This window comes from Tupaia chinensis, unplaced genomic scaffold (assembly GCF_000334495.1).
Source record: "Tupaia chinensis unplaced genomic scaffold, TupChi_1.0 Scaffold000101_1, whole genome shotgun sequence".
Taxonomy (NCBI): Eukaryota; Metazoa; Chordata; class Mammalia; order Scandentia; family Tupaiidae; genus Tupaia; species Tupaia belangeri.
The window spans coordinates 7,128,613-7,148,505 of NW_006159565.1; the positions used below are offsets into that span (position 1 = coordinate 7,128,613).

Below are 19,893 nucleotides of genomic sequence, written 5' to 3' on the forward strand. Positions count from 1 at the left end.
TATATATATATATGTGTGTGTGTGTGTGTGTGTGTGTGTGTGTGTGTATGTGTGTGTGTAGAGATAGATTTGGAAAACACCTTTTTTTCACCATATAGAAGATATAAACAAAAGTGCATTTAATTAAATTTCACCACTACCATTCCCTTTTCCAATTATGCATTTGAGGAATAAAACTAGGTAAGAGTTCTCATCTCACTTTAAAATAGTGTTCAGAAAACGTGTACTCACATTTTGCAGGCAGGTCATAGCCACATGTGATTTTTGCATGTCCAGTTTCACAGCCATTCAGGTTACGACATTCCGCTAGCAGGCAGGGGCCAGCTGCTCTATGAATACAGCCATCCACTAGGGGAGAGAGGAAACAGTTAGCCTTGGTCAGTTGCAAATAAATATAGTGCATGAGATGAAAAGAGAAAAAGGAATTGCCCCAGCCCTATGGAAGAAAACCCATGGAGTTCAATCCTTCAGATAGTATGTTCTTTATCTATCCATCCATCCATCCATGCCTCTTTCTGTGGTTTATGAGGTGAGTAGTACAGAGGTTAAAAAACTGGTGTACTGATAAATGTTAAAGAACAGGTTCTCTTGGAATAGAAGAGTCCCTAATGTGTGGTGTTTTCTTATTTCAGTGTTGTAAATACTACCTCCCCTATCTAATTTCGAGCCATCAACTTGATGTCACTGAACACAGGGTTGAGAAGAAATGCTAACAGTCTCTCCTGAGCTGGTAAGTGTTGCCTCCAGCATGCCACAGGTTATACAAGAAAAACATGTCAGGAACAAAGTAAGAACGGGACTCTAAAACATCATTCTCAAAATTGAGAGAGTAGAATTGAAGTGATCAAATTAAGAACCAAACCTCTGAGCAGCTTCTCTGTCAACAGCCCACCACAAATATGATTGTATTTCTGACTGGGCAAGAAAGGGTAGACTAGGTTTTGATGAATGCCCATAAGACCACTTCTCACTCATTCGGCAGAGACTAAAGCAGAACTACTGCTGCTATGCTCTTATTCTAGTAAATGAACAGGATTTTCGCCTTGATCAACCCCGGGTCTTACAGCTCTCTGGTTTCCATTATAAATCCCTTTCACCTCCCAGCTTCACAGTGAGAATCAGTTTTCAAAAACACAAATCCGGGACCAGCAGATAGCGTAATGGTTATGTCGCTGGACTCCCATGTAGTTGACCATGGTTCGCGTCCTGGACCAGATAGCTTAAAACTCACACCAGGCACATGTGCATGCGTGCCTAAGATCCCAGAGAAGAATGGAGGAGAAGGGATTGCAGCATGGTCATCCCCCCGGGGGGGTGATTTCTCACTTCCTATCTCTCTATCTCTCTCTGTCTGTCTGGCACGCGCACATACCCTATAGCAAAAATCTCTTTAAAAAAAAAGCCACAAATCCAATGTTACATGGAATTAAAACCTTCTGTGACTGAATTGAGGGGAGATGCTATGATGGAGGGCTAAAAGATGATATACACATTAACTTAGGAAATTGAGAATTCAGGCTCTTAATTACTGAATGTGCCCCTTAGACAAGAAATGTAAGATTGCAGAACAAAGAGGAAAAAAAAACAACCAGAAAGAAAGAGTAATAGTAATCTGGAATGTGAAAACAGACATGAGAGGTCTGAAGACCTCTCACTACAGTCCATAACGACATTCAATTCATCACTGCTCATCATTATTATCATCATGATTATTATTTTGTGAGGAAGCTGGATTTTGGATGGAATATTGGCACTGAAGGAAGTAAAACTTGTCTAATGTTTAAGTTGACTTCAGCTGCCACGGGCTGGGGTGAAGGCATCACTTTTGGTTGAGCAAGTCTCCTCTGGAAACAAGTCTTACTGCAGCACCACTTATGTATCTATAAAGTTTGAGAATAAACTTGGGCCTTGAAGACCCTCACAACCATATTCATTCACTTTATACTACTTTCAACTGCCGTGTTTCACAATAACCTAGGTTTAAATCCAAACTCTACCCTTTACCAGTCATATGATGCTCCTAGCCTCATTTTTTTTTTCTAAATAACTGTCAGTAATGGTACTAACCCACATGTTTATACAAGGAATTTGCATAAGTTTGTGCATAGCTGGTATTTAGCATAGTGTCAGGTACACTGTCTTGTTTCCCACTGATGGTTGATATTCTAAATATCCTAAATCAAAATTTTGCATGAATTTTGCAGTAACTCTTTTATTCATTTAAAAATGAGAAGTAGAAAGAATATGAAATCATTATTTACTCTATAACCCAGAGAACTCTTCCAAAGACTGATGCTCAAACTGTTTATGCACACCCATTAAGTAATTTTCTCTTACCTCCTCAAAAAAAAAAAAAAAAAAAGATAGAGGGGACAGCAGGTGGCATGGAGGTTAGGGTGCCTGGATTACACATAACTGACTGTGTGGCTTGAGTCCTGGACCTAGCAGCTTGAAAAACATACCAGGTGCATGTGCTTATGTGTTCAAAATCTCAAAAGAATAGAGAAGGGATTATAGTGTGGCCATCCCTTCAGGGGGTGATTTCTCACTTTCCTTCTTTTCCACTCTCTCTTTCCAACAAGCCATATTGCAAAACTAAAAAGAAAAAAAGATAAATTTTGTTCAAACTCTTTCTTTTTAATTGCCAGGGTGAATGAGCTTGCCAGAGAGAGAGAGAGAAAGAAGAGCAAGAAATAAAGCATTCCCCAATGGGCACAACACATAATCACTGTAGTATAGGACTAGCCTGTTCAAACTTTCTATTAGCATTTAGCAATTAGCAAGTTAACTACTTAGCAAATTTATTTTATCATTTATTACATAAAATTATTAACACAAGTACAAAAGATCTATGTACAAGAAAAATGTAGAGTTTGACTATGAAAATTAATAAAAAATTACTTGCAACTACTAGGATTTCTCTCCAAAGAGAGCTAGTTAAATAAACAAAAGTCTACCAACACCATAGACAATAATGTAGCTGTTAAGAAAAAGAACTGGGGCCAGCAGGTGGCATGGTAGTTAAGGCTCTGGACTCCCACATGGGTGACCACAGTTCAAGTCCTGGACCCGGAAACTTAAAATCACATTGGATGTGTGTGCATGCCCAAGATCCTAGGTAGAAAGTGAAGAAGGGATTTCAGGATGGCCATCCCCGTGGGAAGTGATTTTTCACTTTCCTTCTATCTCTCTCCAGTGAGCATACACGCCCTATGGCCCACTATCCCAGTAAGAAAGTAAAGGAGAAGGGATTGCAGCATGGCCATCCCTCGGGGAGGTGATTTCTCACTTTTATTCTGTCTCTCTCCAGTGAACACATGTGCCCTATGGTAAAAACCTTACAAAGAAAAAAAAAAAGAAAGAAAAAGAACAGACCAGCTATATAGGTAAACAGAATCACTTAAGCTTTCTAAATGAAAATGCCAGGTTTAGAAAGTATATGTTAATATACTCACCATTTTGTTTGCAATGTTGTACATGCACACACACACACACACGCACACACACACACACACACACACACACACACACACACACACACAGAAAAGATATGCCCAATTGATTAAGTGATTATGGGGTGGGAAACAGAGTAAGACTATTACCAAAAATATGATGCCTATAAACAGTGCTTTTCAAGGTCGGTCTAGGCAACGTCGTGAGTTCTTGTCTCAAAAACAACAACCAAAAATAATCAGCTTTAACGGCAAATAAATTATTAGTTACTTAGTTTTAAGTGTATAATTAAATTAGGATTTGCTAGTATACTTCATCATACGCTCTCAAACATTATCTGCATTATTTAGATTGTATTCTAATGGCGTTCACAGATACCTGATTCTCAAAATCATCCTGGTTGTATCAATATTCCTGAATACTCTAGGGCAACAAAAGTCTAGCTAAAGAACTATTTAATAATAATGACTGCAGTTAAATGTACTGAATATTGTCTACATGCAGGAGATGTTAAAGACCACCTTTGATACTAACTGTATCATCTCTACTTCACAGGCACTTAGAAGAGGTTAGTAACTTACCTATGTTCACGAAGTACTGGCAACATGATTCAAAACCCCAGATTTGTGGGCTACTGCAACCATGCTCCTAACAATTAGAATTCAATGCCGTTGGGACTTAAATCCAGGCAGTCTTACCCCAATTCCTGCACGTGGAAGAGTCAACCACCATATCACATTACTTTCCGATTCCCACCAATTGTATTTATGGCTTATAATGTATTTACAATAAAAAAGTACAGATAGTAAGTGTGCACTTCTGTTGGGTTTTAACAAATGTGTGCACTCATGCAACCATGATGTCAAATAAGATACAAAATATTTCCATCAACCCAGAAAGTTATCTTGTGCCCCTTCTACCCAGTTCCCCCTCCCAGCAAGAACTTCTGATCTGGGCCTGGCAGGTGGCATGGTGGTTAAGGTACTGGACTCCCACATGGCCAACAGCAGCTTGAGTCTGGACCTGGTGACTTGCATTCTCTCTCTGTATATATGGTCAAATTTAATAATAATAATAACAAATAAAATTAGGTTCTTAAGAAAAAAAGAACTTCTGCTCTTATTTCTGTTAAGATCATTAAGCTTTAGCTGTTAAGTAACTTCAAATTTTACATAGGAGGGAACCAGCAGTTAGCGTAATGGCTATGTCGCTGGACTCCCATGCAGTCGACCGTGGTTCGCGTCCCGGACCCAGTGGCTTAAAACTCACGCCGGGCGCTTGTGCGTGTGTGCCCAAGATCCTGAGAGGAGAATGGAGGAGAAGGGATTGCGGCGTGACCATCCCCCCTGGGGGGTGATTTCTCGCTTTCTGTCTCTGTCTCTGTCTGTCTGGCGAGCGCACGCGCCCTATAGCAAAAACCTCTCAAAAAAAAAATTTACATAGGAGAGAGGAGGACCACCTCCTCTCACTCAGCATATCACAGAGCTTCATTTGTGTTCTGTGTATTAGGGCTTTACTCATTTTTCTTGAGTAACATTTTATTGTTGAGTATACCATCATTTCTTTATCCATTCACATGTGAATGGACATTGGACTGTTAACAGTTTTTAGCTATTATGAGTAAATTTACATACATATATATATACATGCCCTTTTGGGGTTATATGTTTTGATTTTTATTGATAAAATGCTACCAGTGAAATTGCTAGGTAAGTATATATTTTACTTTTTTAAAAAAACAAGTTTTCCAGGGACCAGCAGTTAGCATAATGGCCATGTCGGTAGACTCCCATGTAGTCGACCGTGGTTCAAGTCCTAGACCCAGTGGTTTAAACTTATGCTGGGTGCGTGTGCGTGTGTGCCCAAGATGCTGAAAGAAGAATGGTGGAGAAAGGATTGCAGTGTGACCATCCCCCCTGGGGGATGATTTCTCGCTTTCTATCTCTCTCTCTGTCTTTCTGGCAAATGCACGCGCCCTATAGCAAAAACAAACAAACAAACAAAAATCTCTCAAAAACAACAAAACAAGTTTTCTAAGTGATTAAAATGATTATACTGTACTACACAAACTCCCAGCAACGTATGAATGTTCAAATTTGGCAGTTCTTTAGTGCTGTTATTCTTTTCAACTTTAGCAATTCTAATGAATTAATGAATATTTGATTTATGTTTACCTTACGAAACATAATGTTAAGCATCTAACCAAGTGTTTATTGGACATTTATATACCTTCTTTATTTTATTTGGTAGTTTTTAGATTTTGCCATAGGGCACATACACTCACCAGAGACACACAGAGAGAGATGGAAAGTGAGAAATCACCCTATGGTGGGGGAGGGCCACACCACAATTCCTTTTATTTTCTAACTTTGCTAACTTTGTTTTCTTTTTATTACTTAACTGTATTAAATCTGAAAAAAATTTCATTCTATTTTTTAAAATTTCAGATTTTTTAGTTCTTGAAAATTCCATTCAGTTCTTTTTGTTTTCATAACACTAATAATATTTCACATTTCCTCAACTATATTTATTATCTTGTTATGCAAACACTTTAACAGAGTTTACATAGTTTTGTTTGTTTTTTAAGAGAGATTTTTGCTGCAAGGAGTGTGTGCTTGCCCGAGAGACAGAGACAGAAAGTAAGAAATCACCCCCCCACCAGGGGTTATGGCCATGCCACAATCCCTCTCCTCCATTCTCCTCTCAGGATTTTGAACATGCACACACACACATACCCAGTGTTAGTTTTATGTCACTGGGTCTAGGACTCGAACTGTGGTCTATGACATGGGAGTCCAGCGATGTAACCATCACACCATCTGCTGGTCCCTATATAGTTACTTTAAAGTCCCTGTCTGCCAATTCCAATATGTAGGGCAGCCATATTTCTGTATATATTGACTCATTTTTGCTTGACTCTGGGTCACATTTTCCTATTTATTTACATGTTTACTAATTACGGATAGTATATTGGAAAGTACAAATAATATGTTGTAGAGGCTTAAGATTCTTATATCTTCCCCTACTGCTGATGTTTCTTTTGGCAGGAAGATAACTTAGCATCAGGTAATATGGAGGTTTTGCTAAGGTGGCTTTAACTCAGTTTTTCCCTCATCCAAGAGCAAATCTCTTACTCCTAGGATGAAGTCCTTACTCCTTCTGGGGTTTCCATGGAAAAGTCAAGGTGTTATCCATGCCCCTCTAACTTTGTGGAATGCTAAAATCCCAAACTCTAAATATCTGCAGCAAGAAGTTGCTGAATTCTCTGCTTGGTTATTCCTACTTTTGTTTTCTTCTTGGGATTTTTGGAGTCTTACTTTGTACATGTATAGTTCAAGGCTTAGCTAGGGATAAAAGAAGTATTTATTTCTTTTGTAGATTTGAAGACTACTCTTTCTGTGACTCTCTCTCAGGGGTCACCTCCTCAGTTTCTAGTCACTCTAACATTGCTAAATTCAGTCCAATGATTTTTCACACCCATACAACCATTCCTTTAGGTTCAAGCCCTATCAGTCATTTGCCAAGTGGGTTAGGGAGGATACTCAGGGTGAAAGTCAAGAGACCTCTTAAATGTTGATCATACCCAGTATGGTTTCCTTCTTTCAAAAGTTAAATCTTCTTTGTTTCAACCAGTTTTTAGTTTTTCTCTAATGCCAAATCCAGTTTCTACTACTGCTTCTATTTTGTCAAGAATTTATAATTATTATTGGTAGGATGGATATTTTTGGGGGGGAGGGGGAGAGATTTTCGCTATAGGGCATGTGCACTCGCCAGACAGACAGAGACATAGAGACAGAAAGCGAGAAATCACCCCCGAGGGAGGATGGTCATACCGTAATCCCTTCTCCTCCATTCTCCTCTCAGTATCTTGGGCATGCACACACACACGCACGGCGTGAGTTTTAAGCCACCAGGTCTGGGACATGAACTGCAGTCGACTACGTGGGAGTCCAGCGACATAGCCATTACGCTAACTGCTGGTTCCCTAGGATGGATAATTTGATATAAACTACTCTGTCCTTATTAGCTACTTCAGCAAAATACCACATATTTAATTAAATATGATCTCTCATTATATCAGAGTTATATTTATTGCCATTACAAAATGTGTGTGGGAGAAAAAAGAAAGCTATGGTAATATCAATTGTGTCAATTCTGTGTGCAAAAGAGTTGGGGCTCTCAAAGACAAAAATGAAATATTCCCATAAGTACAACCGAGTATCAGAATATCCTACGTGTGCAAACTCAATATATTCTAATCTAATGTCAAGTCTGTTGCTCAACATATTTTATTTTTTAAAGAACTATTTAACTTTATTTATCCATTTATTTACTTATTTAATTTGATCAGAGAGGGACAGAGTGTGAAAGAGAATGAGAAAGCAAGTTGCCAGGTCCGGGACTCGAACTGTGGACAGCCATATGGGAGTCCAGCACTCTTAATCACCATGCAACCTGCCAGATCCAGTTCAACATAGTTTTCTAAAAGGCAAATTTGATTGTGTTATTTCTCTACTAAAATAATGTTTGCTATACCATTATCTTACATTATAAAACCCTAATTCCAAATTATGATGGTTTAACCCCTTCACAAAGATGATTTCAATAGCACACCCCGCTATGCCGCTTATCACCTCACTCTTCCTCCCTCTCATCTTCTGATCTTGCCCTGGCCAAGTCCTCATTGTTACCTACACACAGCATCGTGGCTCTATTTGTAAAGTGCTCTGTACCTAGGATACCTAGCTACCCATCTCTGTTTTTCTTTTCTTCCTGACAAGGTCTTTCTCATTTTTCAACTTCTAGGTCAAATGCTTTCTCCTGGAAGAAATCACTCACAACCTTTAAAGGACAAAATAATGTCTCTTTATGTTTCCATGATAGTCTGGTTATACCCTTATTGTCATTTTATAAATGATTTTATAGCCATTACGTAACCACAGGAGAATGTTTACATGCTATAAAGTCTGTCTATCTACTCCTTTGTCTATCTACTCCTTGAAGAAACAGGAGGCATATTTTTTTGTATATTCCCAGCTATTTTAATAACCAATACTTGATAGGTGCTTAATACAGTTGAATTAAATCCAGTTAAACTTGAGAGGAACAATAGTGTAGTTTTTGTCTTTGTTTTCTCTTTTGACAGTACTAAAGAAGTGGTCTAGATACTCAAATAAAAAAAAAAAACAAACAGAAATTAAAAAAAAAGTAAAATTAGATACACTGTCACAGTGCTGTGGTCACCACCCTGCTGATAAAGCTTCATATTAATAGCATTACAGTTCACGCAATCTGAAAATTCACCTCTCTCAGGTCTGGTGCTGTCTTCTAGGGAACCTGTTATTTGGTTTCACAAAGGGCCAGCCTGAGGGACCAGCAGTTAGCGTAATGGCTATGTCGCTGGACTCCCATGTAGTCGACCGCGGTTCGAGTCCCGAACCTGGTGGCTTAACCTCCCCCCGGGGACGTGGGCCAGTGTGCCCAAGATCCCCAGAGGAGAATGGAGGAGAAGGGATTGTGGCATGGCCATCCCTCCTGGGGGGTGATTTCTCGCTTTCTGTCTCTCTCTGTCTGGCGAGCACACACGCCCTGTAGCAAAATCCTCTCCAAAAAAAAGGAAAGGACCAGCCTGAAAGAGCAGTGGGCTGAATGGTGGCAAGATGTGGAAAAGAATAAAGTGAAACTTTTTCTATCTCCCCTGGGGAGGGGAGTAGGAAAGAAATCCAGGATAACACAGAATGTTTAAACCTAATCCAACTGAAAAAAGAGAAAAAGTAGGGAAAAAATACAAGAGTAGGAAACCTAAAAGAGAAAAGAAAAGTTGAACACAATTTTCCAGAGAGCAATAGGACCACCTATGCTTATCGTATCTAAGAAATACATCCTATAGGAAAAAAGACAACTAATCTCTGTAATTAAAAATCATAACTACATATCGATTTTTTTCAAGATCACTGTGGCTAGACTGCTGAGTGTCCACCAAAGCAATGTAGTTTCCTTTTTGTGCAAGTACCTAGACAGTACTTTCCAGCCATCCTTGTAGTTTTGAGGGATTGTGAGTTCGAATGCTGTTTATGAGTAAAAGTGATATAACTACTTCTATGTCCAGTTCCTAAAAATCCCATACACAGTCCTCCCTGTGGCATTCCACTGTCTGCAGGCTGGACACAGGGGTTTTAGTGTAGAACACAAATGCCCCAAAAGATGGTGTAGTGACACAATGCAATGTGTGGGAGACCCTAAATGGCTGTGTGGAGCAGTTTCACCCCACTCCCACGGAACATCCTGGGCTATGAATCGAGTAATAAATAATCCTCTACTATATAGAGCCAATGAGATTTTGGGATGTTTGTATTAGCAGTTTGCCTTGACTGGTACATTCATTTCTGTTGTAAATAGCACAATAGTAATTTTTTTATTCAGCTCGATCACTTCTATCTTTTAAATTTTTATGCATAAAGCTCAGATCAGATTTTATAACTGGAATAACATATTATTTTGGTCTAGTTCATCCCCCTAGGTATGTATCAAGAGTCCTTAATCATCCTGACATCTGAAGACTCACTGAACACCCAAAGCCAACCTCTCCTACTCATTTGAGTAGTTGTTCCTTCTACTTTGTGATTGAAACCAGATTCATGGAAGAGAAAGCCTGAGGATCTCCTAAAATCTGCCTGTGGTATGGGCAGCTAGTATTTGTGTGGACACTGAAGTTATTTGCAGGGCTGCTCTATGTCAGGGTTAAGGGGAGTCTGCTCCTTCTAAAAAGTTAATCATGTGGCTGTACTGACCCACCTGCCATGTACCATCCTGAAAACCAGGACAAAATGCTTGAAAAAAAAAAAAATGGCTGTCTAAGGCAAGGACTTTGACTAGCTGATAGAGTTTCTCGAGTGATCTAGTGGAAGCTAAAGTCAGAGAACTTCAACCTATTCATTAGGCCACCCTAGTCAGGTTTCCTTACAGTCCAAACAATCCAACTGAGAGTATGGTAGAAAGATAGGTTTGGGCTGTGCTTGGGAATAATTGTTTTTCACTTTTGCCAATATCATTTTGGGGCTTAGAACTTGAGAATGTTATTACAGCATAGCTTTATCCCATATTTAAATAGCAAAAATAAAGACTAAAATAAAATAAAAGAGATAGGAAACTACCTCGATTTTTAAGTCTATTTATTTCCTTCATGTGACACACAGAGAGAGGGAGAAATATGCACCCTTGACAGAGTCTTGCCATTGCGGCCCTCCCCTCCAGCCCTCCAGCCAGCCAGATCACATGCATTCTCACAGGTGTGCCTCACATGCTCAGGTAGACCTGGGCTGTGAACCTGGAGCCTTTTCATTATGGCTCCAGCATCATGTGGCAGCATCCCTACTGCCTGTGTCCCCATTACTGAGTCTCATCCCAATTTTTTTTTAACCTAAGATTGATTTAATCTGTTGGGTTCTAATTCAATTCCCTGGCATTCTTTATGTAAAGCTCCCCCATTTTATAAATAAATGAATAGATTAAGAGAAAAAGCCAACCATGATGAATTTAACCAGAATTCATCAAACACTATGGACCAACAAAGATAACAGCTGGTAAAAACAACAACAAAAAGGAGACAAGAAAAGAAAAACAAGAAAAGAACCAAGATCAGCATAGAGTTCAAAACGAAATTAAACTAGTTCTAAGTCTAAAAGCATCATGTAGTGAAATCCAGTTATTCTAGAAATTGGCCCTGTGAGGTCTCTTCCCTGCCTTAAAAAAGACCATTTTCTAAACAATTTATCAAGGGAAATTTTGAAGTTCTTAGATTTGTACATATTCATCTAATCTTCTTTTATAAGTAAAAGACAGTATCTTAACCTAAAAGCAGTGACACAAATCACATTAGCCTGAAAAATAAGAGGCTACTACTCTCACTGAATATCTCTCTTAGGAGCCCAATAGGATACAAAGTTCCTTTGAAATTGAAAGAACATGTATTTGTTAAACAACCACCTTGTACAAAGCATTCTGCAAGAAGCTGTGAGGGAATCAAATAATAACAGTAATAATAGCAACAAATGCCCCATCTTTTGAGGATTCACTGTGTGGTAAGTCACTTATAAGCTTTCACTTTTAAAGTGGTAGTGTTAAAAAGTGGAAAGAGGATGATTCTGGAATCAACACAGAGTTTTGAGTCCTAATACCAATTATTTCACTGTGGCTTGATTTTCTCACTTGTAAAATGGGAATTCCAGCCAAAATTGTAGAATTTTGGTGAGTAAAGTAAACAGCACTTTGAATAATGTCTGATGTAACAGCAAGAAAACAATAAATTTTGTCTATATTATCACATGTAATTACCATAAAAACTTTATAAAAAGGTAGAATCTGTTTAGGATTGCTACTTTAAACATTTTTTTAAGTAGGAATAAATAGGGCAAGATTATCTAAGAGCTGCAGGTCAGAGTCCATGTCTGCTTGAATGGAAATCTGGGCTTTTAATCCCAACTCTTTCCTACCTCCATTCATGTAAAGAACTGTAAACCATGATCTCTTCCCTTGGAAGCAAAGTGAATAGGTGGAAGTCTCAGAACTATATATATATATATAGTTGGAAATTAATCAACAATATGCAGAATACCTTAACATGGACTCTACGTCTTTTAATAGATTGACAAAGGTTGGGAAATGTGCTACACTTTAAAATGTCCTTTGACAAAATTATCACATACTTAGTTCTAAAACAATTTTGCAAGATTCTCTTGAGCTTTGTTACCTTTCTTATTCTATAGTTGAAGAAACTCCTCAACTACAGGGAAAGATAACTTGTCCAAGGTCATCTACCTATTAAGGGGCAGTTATAAACTCAGGTTTTATGGTTCCCAAGTGTGGTCAGTGTCACCTGGATAGCCTGATAGTATACAGAATCTGACACCCTGCCCCAAATCAATGAAATCAGCCTAACCAACAGCGGAACCCCAGAGTTTACATTTAATAATCTTCACAGACAATGTAGATGCTAGCTATCACTTGAGAACTTGGAGAATCACTCCTCCATACTATCCCGTTTTCTTGACACAGATCCAGAAAGTGATAAGCAGTTGTGTCTGTGGAGAGTGATCTGAATATGTAGGATACACGAAACCATGAAACCTGACTCTTAATAAATCAGAAGATGCCCTTTAAATTTAATTAGAGCCATGCCCTCATACGTCCCCACAAGTTATAATCAAACATCCAGAGTGCCTGACTTTAACAGTTTGCATTTAACGCACACACTGTGAATTGGAACTAGAACTGAACTTCTGTAGCAAGTAGGATATTGATGAAATATAGTAACAGTGAAATGCCTTGAACATGAAGAGCTCTTGGGTGCATGGATTCCAAAGTGAGGCCACAGGACATTTAAATAAGGGGTGGAATGACTACTTAAGTTTGTATTGATAGTTATAATTTTATCTAAAAATAATGAAGTTTAAATTTACTAATATTTTAAATACACACTGACAATAGTACTGGCCAAGAGTACTGCCATCTAAATACGTACATAATCAAAAACCGTGTACAGAGAGGTGCGTAATACTTTGAATCCACACAACTGGTGAGTGAAAGGGTTCTAGAATCACACTGCAAGTTTCTGTCACTTAAGAGTTTCTGCATCTATATAATGGGTATAATATCGTACCTCCTTCGTAGGGTTCTTATGTGCATCTTTAGAGTAGGTAGCTTATAAGCATTCAAATAATCTTAGTGTAGAAGATCTTCCATAAAAATCAGTCCTTTCCTTTATGTACATGTTCTTGGCAATACAATTCCAGCTCCTCCCATAAAGACATGGAACCTATTTCTCTATCCCCTAAATTTAGGCTGATCTCGTTATTTGCTTTGGCCATAGAATAAGGCAAAAATGAGTGATTACGTTCCAATCCTGAGCCTTAAGAGGCTTTTCAGGCTCTGATCAGTCTCTTGGAACTCTGCTCAGCAGTCATGTGAGCAAGCCCAGGCCAACCCAGGCCAGGATAAGAGAATAAGCTTGGAACAAACATGAGCTATCTCTACTGAGGCCATCTAGACTGACCAGCACTCAGCTTTCCTGACAATTGACCAGACTCATTCCTGAGCTTAGTTCTGATGAAAAAGACCATTCTATGCTGGACCCACAGAAATTATAAGCTAAATGGTTGTTGTTTGAAGCCACTAAACTTTAGAGGTGGTATGTTATACAGGTATACATCATCATCACTATCATCACCATTATCATCGTCATCAAAGAAACAAAGCAATAATCCACTCTCAAGTGAAGACACAGAGGAATAAGATTGAATAGCTGTCCTAAACTCTTGGGGAAGAAAAACAATATAGCTTAAGTAATCAGGTGAAAAGCTGATTCCATTAGAGGTCACCCATAGCTTGCATGAAAGATTTATGTGTCAGGTACTGAAGAGCATAAGTGTTCCCTTTAGGGAGGAAAAGAAATATCTGTGAGAAAATACAACACAATGACAACAAGATCCACATCTTGAAGCTTTGCAGATGTGAGGAATTTGGTTTAGCTGCTTGAGAATGTCTTGAGCTGACTTAAAAATTAACTTCTGTTATGAACCTCCTGATCTTGCTGGTCAATTTGATGATGAAATTTGGGCCATGATCCCAGGAGAAGATGATAAAAGTAATTGAATAAACATTTATACATTTTTTAGCTCAGGAATCTGAAGCAATTTTCAGTTTTGGATCATATACCCAGCTTTCTTCATCTTTGATGCAAAAGCTTAGGAACTGATCTTTAAAAACCAAAAGTTTCTTTCCGCTAGAATGTAAGACTCAATGAATGCGAAGATGTCCAAGGAATTGATTTTTGTCTCTTTTATGAAACTTGAAGTCCCAAATGAGGAAAAAAGAATATTTCTCAGGAATATTTAAATAGATGCTTAAATTTGGGGGGGGGGAATGTGAAGCAATAAACTCTATCTAATTGATATGTGTGAGGGTGAGAGAGAAAAAGTCAAGCTAATTAAAATCTAGCTCAGACAATGGTAAATATATATTTAGCTAATATTAATTTCATGATTAATATATTAAGATCTAGCCCATGAATTTCCTTCCATATATCTATGTTCCTCCTTTAAAAATTTCTTCAACAAAAGAAAATGATATTATGACAAAAGTCAGTTAATTGCCCACCTAAGCATATAACAAAAGTAATCTTCCCTGTTGATAGAATCTCTACATTTTTTTTTTTTTTGAGAGGTTTTTCGCTATAGGGCGCGTGCGCTCACCAGACAGACAGACAGAGAGAGACATAGAGACAGAAAGCAAGAAACCACCCGCCAGGGGGGATGGTTACTCCGCAATCCCTTCTCCTCCATTCTCCTCTCGGGATCTTGGGCACACACGCACATGCGCTCGGCGTGAGTTTTAAGCCATGGGGGCCAGGATGTGAACCAGGGTCGACTACGGGGGAGTCCAGCTACATAGCCATTACGCTAACTGCTGGTTCCCAGAATCTCTACATTGATAGCAGTGGTTTCATGCCCATCTTAAAATCTGTATTTACCCATGTGTCTTTTGAAAATGAAAAATAGATGAGGGACAAGTTTTAATGGAAGTAGAAGGCATTGCATGAAAGCTCAGAGAGCTTACTTGTACGGCAGACCTCTCTCCTCTTTCTCCTCTCCTCCTCCTCTTTCTCATACTTCTCTTCCTTCTTCCATTGCTTCACCTGCTCCTTCTTTTCCTTTTTCTCCTTCTCCCTCTTATTTGATTTCCTGCTCATCCACCTTCCTGGATAAAATTAGCATATGCTGGTGTGATTTCAGCAGCCACACAGTGAGCGGGAGCACAAAGGCGACACTGTAGTGGTGGGGAGAAGAGCTGGGAGTTACCTGAATCTTTGATGTTTCCTGTGGGAGAGTCACATTAGCCCTGAACTACTTCTCATTAAATGAGATAAAACAACTTTTTATAAAATTAACCTACATTTTCTGTAAGGGGAAATGAAAGGGGGATACATTTTTGAAAAGGGAATAAAATTTCTGCATATTGGAGCCTAATACTATTTCTTATTTAGTTAGATAGCCAGAAGGCAACATGCAAGAGAGAGAGAGAGAGAAAGTGAGAAAGCACCTTCTATGGGGAATGGTCATGCCACAATTCCTTACTCTCCATTCCTCCATCCGTTCTGGATTTGGAGTATGCACACACATGTGTCGGCCATGTTTATTAAGCCACTAGGTTTGGGCTTTGAACTGTGAGGCCGGCCATCTGGGATCCAGACACTTTAACCACCACCCCACAGGCTGACCTGTCTAAAACCATTTCTAAGAGTTGTATACACATATTTTAATTTATCAGAGACATAATCCTTGAAGTTCTGGATGATAAACTGTTCTTTGGCCATTACTGGGAAATTCTGAGTTAACAAAAGCATTGTAAAGCAAATATCAGAGTGGGTAAAACTCCCAGCAGTTCGTTGAAGGGGCCAGGGCAATATTGACTTCATCACTGAAGGAAGAAAGCAAGCTGATGAAATCTAGAACATGCCATTCTGGCAATCATGTGACCTTTAGATTACTTATATTTTATCAGCTCTCATGAGAGGGGGATAATTCTATCAAAAATAAGACTGGTTTACTCAAGGTAGGTGCTACTAACGGATGCAGAGAAGAGAACACGGGTCATATTTTTCTGGAAGTCCTTAGAGACAGTTTGAGGAGTAAATTTGTCAGCAGAGATGATAGCAGATTTCAAGCAAAGGATATATTAGCTGATGAAAATGGTGCTATAAAATACGATTAACTTGAAAGCTTCTCAAAAGTCCAGTAACATGGGACCAGCAGATGGTATAATGGTTATATCACTGGACTCCCATGTAGTTGATCACAGTTCAAGTCTCAGAGTTGGTGGCTTAAAACTCACACCAGGTGCATATGTGGGCGTGCCCAAGACCCCGGGAGGGATCCTTTGCTTGAATGGAAGCAAAGAGATTGCAGCATGGCCATCCCCCCTGGGTGGGGGGAGAGTTCTCACTTTCTCTCTGTCTCTTCTTTCTTCTTGTCTTTCTGGTAAGCACATGTACACTATAGCAAAAATCTCTCTCCAAAAATAAAGTTCAGTTACTTACTTTTTTCTTTCTTTCTTTCTTTTTTGGGAAGTTTACTTGAGAGAAAAGAAATAGACAACTCAGTTCTTACTCAAGTGCATCTTCATTCTTCCATTCAATCAAAAGTCCTTCTCAAGAAATATGAAAAGGCAGGTCCTATCACTATATTCTTTGATAGAACAGGGAACCAGCAGTTAGCGTAATGGCTATGTCGCTGGACTCCCATGTAGTTGACGGTGGTTCGCGTCCCGGACCTGGAGGCTTAAAAAACTCACGCCAGGTGCGTGTGCATGCGTGCCCAAGATCCCGAGAGGAGAATGGAGGAGAAGGGATTGCGGTGTGACCATCCCCCTGGGGGGTGATTTCTCGCTTTCTGCCTCTATGTCTCTCTCTGTCTGTCTGGCGAGCACACGCGCTCTATAGTGAAAACCTCTCCATAAAAAAAAGAAAGAACAATTCTTCAAAATAATCTTAAAATTTGGTGTTAATGGAGTCTAAGGAGTAATGGAAATTTTGACCTTAAGCAAGGAAGACATAATAGCTGTGTTCTTAGAGTAATCTCAATAGACCTGCTTCTTCTAATGTGTGGCTTTATCTGGGTTAAAGGCATAGCTTGTGCCCTTGTTTCTGTGGATGTCTTCTTAATAGAGACCAAGTCAAGCAGAAAGGCAGGAGGAGGAAGACCTTTCCCTTTCCAAGAAATAAGAAATGAACTCCTTAATACTTCTGCTTCTACCAGAAACTTTCCAGTGGCTGAGGACATAAGTTCAGGACTGGGGATGCTACAGGTCAATAGTAGCAGGTGCCCCTAAGACAATCTCATTTGTTTTATCAGGAAATGAGATCTATGGAGGAAAGTAATCTTGCCTCAAGGTCTTTAGCTTTTAAATTTCAATTTTGTCCTAGAATCTCTTCTCCTTATTTTCTTTCTACAAAGAAAGAAATATGTCATTTTATGGCTCATATTCCCAACTGCTCCAGGAAATACCATCATGGTTTTAGGTGAGATGTTAAAGTATTTAAAATCTTCAGGAGAAAGAAAGAAATTTGTTTGAATTTTCACCTGGATATCTAAAAAAAAAAGAAAAAAAGATGAAAGAAAAAAGAAACTTGGCAAAATATAAAATCTTGACACATACAAAGAGAGACTATGTCTATGCTTTGGTAAACTGTTTTCCATCCACTCTGCTTTCTGTAGCTTTAAAAGGACTAATGGCTCAGTGTCCAAACTCTGCAGAGGAGATGACCAAAAGTGGCCCTTTTCTCCAGAGTACACACATGAAAATGACATTTATTGCCCTAATCCAAATATTGACTTTATCTTTTCCCATTATTTATTTTTAAGAGAAGCATTAAGGAACAATCTTGCATAAAAAATAAACAAAAAGACAAACTTAGAGGAAGAAAACATTTTGATCTTTTTGCCAAGCAATGAAAGTATTTGACATTTTTTTTTTTCTGATTAAAGAAAAGCATGGGCTTCACTTATTAAGGACTAATTTATAGCAAATGGCTACATAATTTCTCTATTTCATGACTTGATTTTTTTTACCACAGAAAAACATGCTATCCAATGGGGCTCATAATAGTTTATAATCTCAATGAAATTTTATTGCTCTTTCCAGTAAAAAATTCAATATATGCGCCTGTATGTCTTTAAAATTTCTAAATTTTCATGGTAATATGTCAGTAAAAAATTTTCAAAGGATGAAAACTAAATTTTACATTAAAAAATGACCTAAATAAGAGGACAGAATGCCACGTCATTTTTATAACTGCGGTTGCATCTGCACCATAGTTCTCATTGAAAATATTTCTAAATTAATAGGCTGAGATATTTTGCTCCTTACAAAAAAAGAATTTCAGATTTATTTAGGAAAAGTAAGTAGCAATTTGCCAAGTAGATCCAATGGGAAGGTCCTGGAGCTGACCAAACTTGCAGTGGCATTCAGTCCTCACATCCCAGGACTGTGTTATTTGAATGTCATCAGAGTCCCCACCTCCAGAAACAAAGGTATAAGTCTGTTGCCAAAGGAAAATACAACTCCAGAAGTAAATGGAGTATGGATTGCTTTTCTTTAATCCAAGCGGAGGCCCACTCATCAGGTGCCAAAGTACCTGTTTTACTGCCTTTGCTCAACAAATTTCCCTCTGAACTGGGGGTTCTTCTTCAGAATAGCAGCTGGATGAACACTGCACAAAGTTTTCTGATAAAGAAGGATTTATTGGGACCAGCAGGATTTATTGGGACCAGCAGTTAGTGTAATGGCTATGTCGCTGGACTCCCATGTAGTCAACCATGGTTCGGATCCTGGACTCAGTGGCTTAAACTCACACCGGGCGTGTGTGCATGCATGCCCAAGACCCTGAGAGGAGAATGGAGGAGAAGGGACTGCAGTATGGCCATCTCCCCTCGGGGGTGATTTCTCGCTTGCTGTCTTTGTCTGTCTGCTGTCTGGCAAGCGGATGCGCCCTATAGCAAAAACCTCTTCAAAAAAAAAAAAAAAAAAAAGAAGGATTTATTGAGGGACCAGTGGATGGCATAATGGTTATATTGTTGGACTCCCACATAGCAGACTGTGGTTCAAGTCCCGGACCCGGTGACTTAGTTCTCATGCTGTCACATGTGCATGCATGCCCAAGACCTGAGAGGAGAATGCAGGAGAGAGGACTGTGGTGTGGACATCCCCCTTGAAGATGTCTCTCTCTATCTCTCCAATGAGAATACATAACCTAGAGCAAAAATCTCTCTCAAAAAAAAAAAAGTGAGCAATTACAATTCACATGCCATTAAAAATTTAAAAGTACAAGGGTAGAAAAAGTGGCAGAGGCTATTGGGGAGGAGAAAGTGGGTTTTCCTGTGATCACAAAGAAAGTTTTGCGCATTCGTCAAGTTCGTAGAAAAGAGATTTTAGAGAGGATAAAGCCACGGCTTGGATAATCCTACAGCTCATCAAAATGTCTATTTTCCTTTTCCCCAGCGGAACCATTTTGTCTCATCTAAAATGCTTCTGGGAGATGCTGAAACCAGCCACGTGTGCTTTCCTCCACAAAGGAGCCCTATATTTAACACGGCACACACATCCAACACCTCAAACGGTTTTGAAGAAAGCCGTGTTTATTATGTGGGCTTATGAAATAAAGAAGTACAAACTTTCTCATCCTAGAAAAATATGCAATGAAATTTACAGCCAAAATAAGGAAGCTGTGCATAATGTAACACTTGGCAAGCATTTTAATCAGAGGATTGGCAAGACAAGATGCAATACTTCAGTTCTTTTCAAGACATGTCTGAGCTTCCTTAATTTAAATACCACACACTGGGTCTGGGGAGAACATTTAGGAGACATCGTGCTTTCTGCAGGAGT

At 39.0% G+C, this 19,893-nt stretch overlaps 1 protein-coding gene across 1 annotated transcript in view; it reads right to left on the minus strand.

Annotated features, from left to right (window-relative positions):
* LOC102484555 (mono-ADP ribosylhydrolase 2) overlaps nt 1-19,893 on the minus strand; it is a 1,480,331-nt gene that overhangs the window by 704,128 nt on the left and 756,310 nt on the right. Inside the window, exon 5 of the mRNA XM_006143678.3 lies at nt 232-348. Within this exon, the coding sequence (XP_006143740.1) occupies nt 232-348 (117 nt within the window). The remainder of the gene's footprint in view (nt 1-231; nt 349-19,893) is intronic.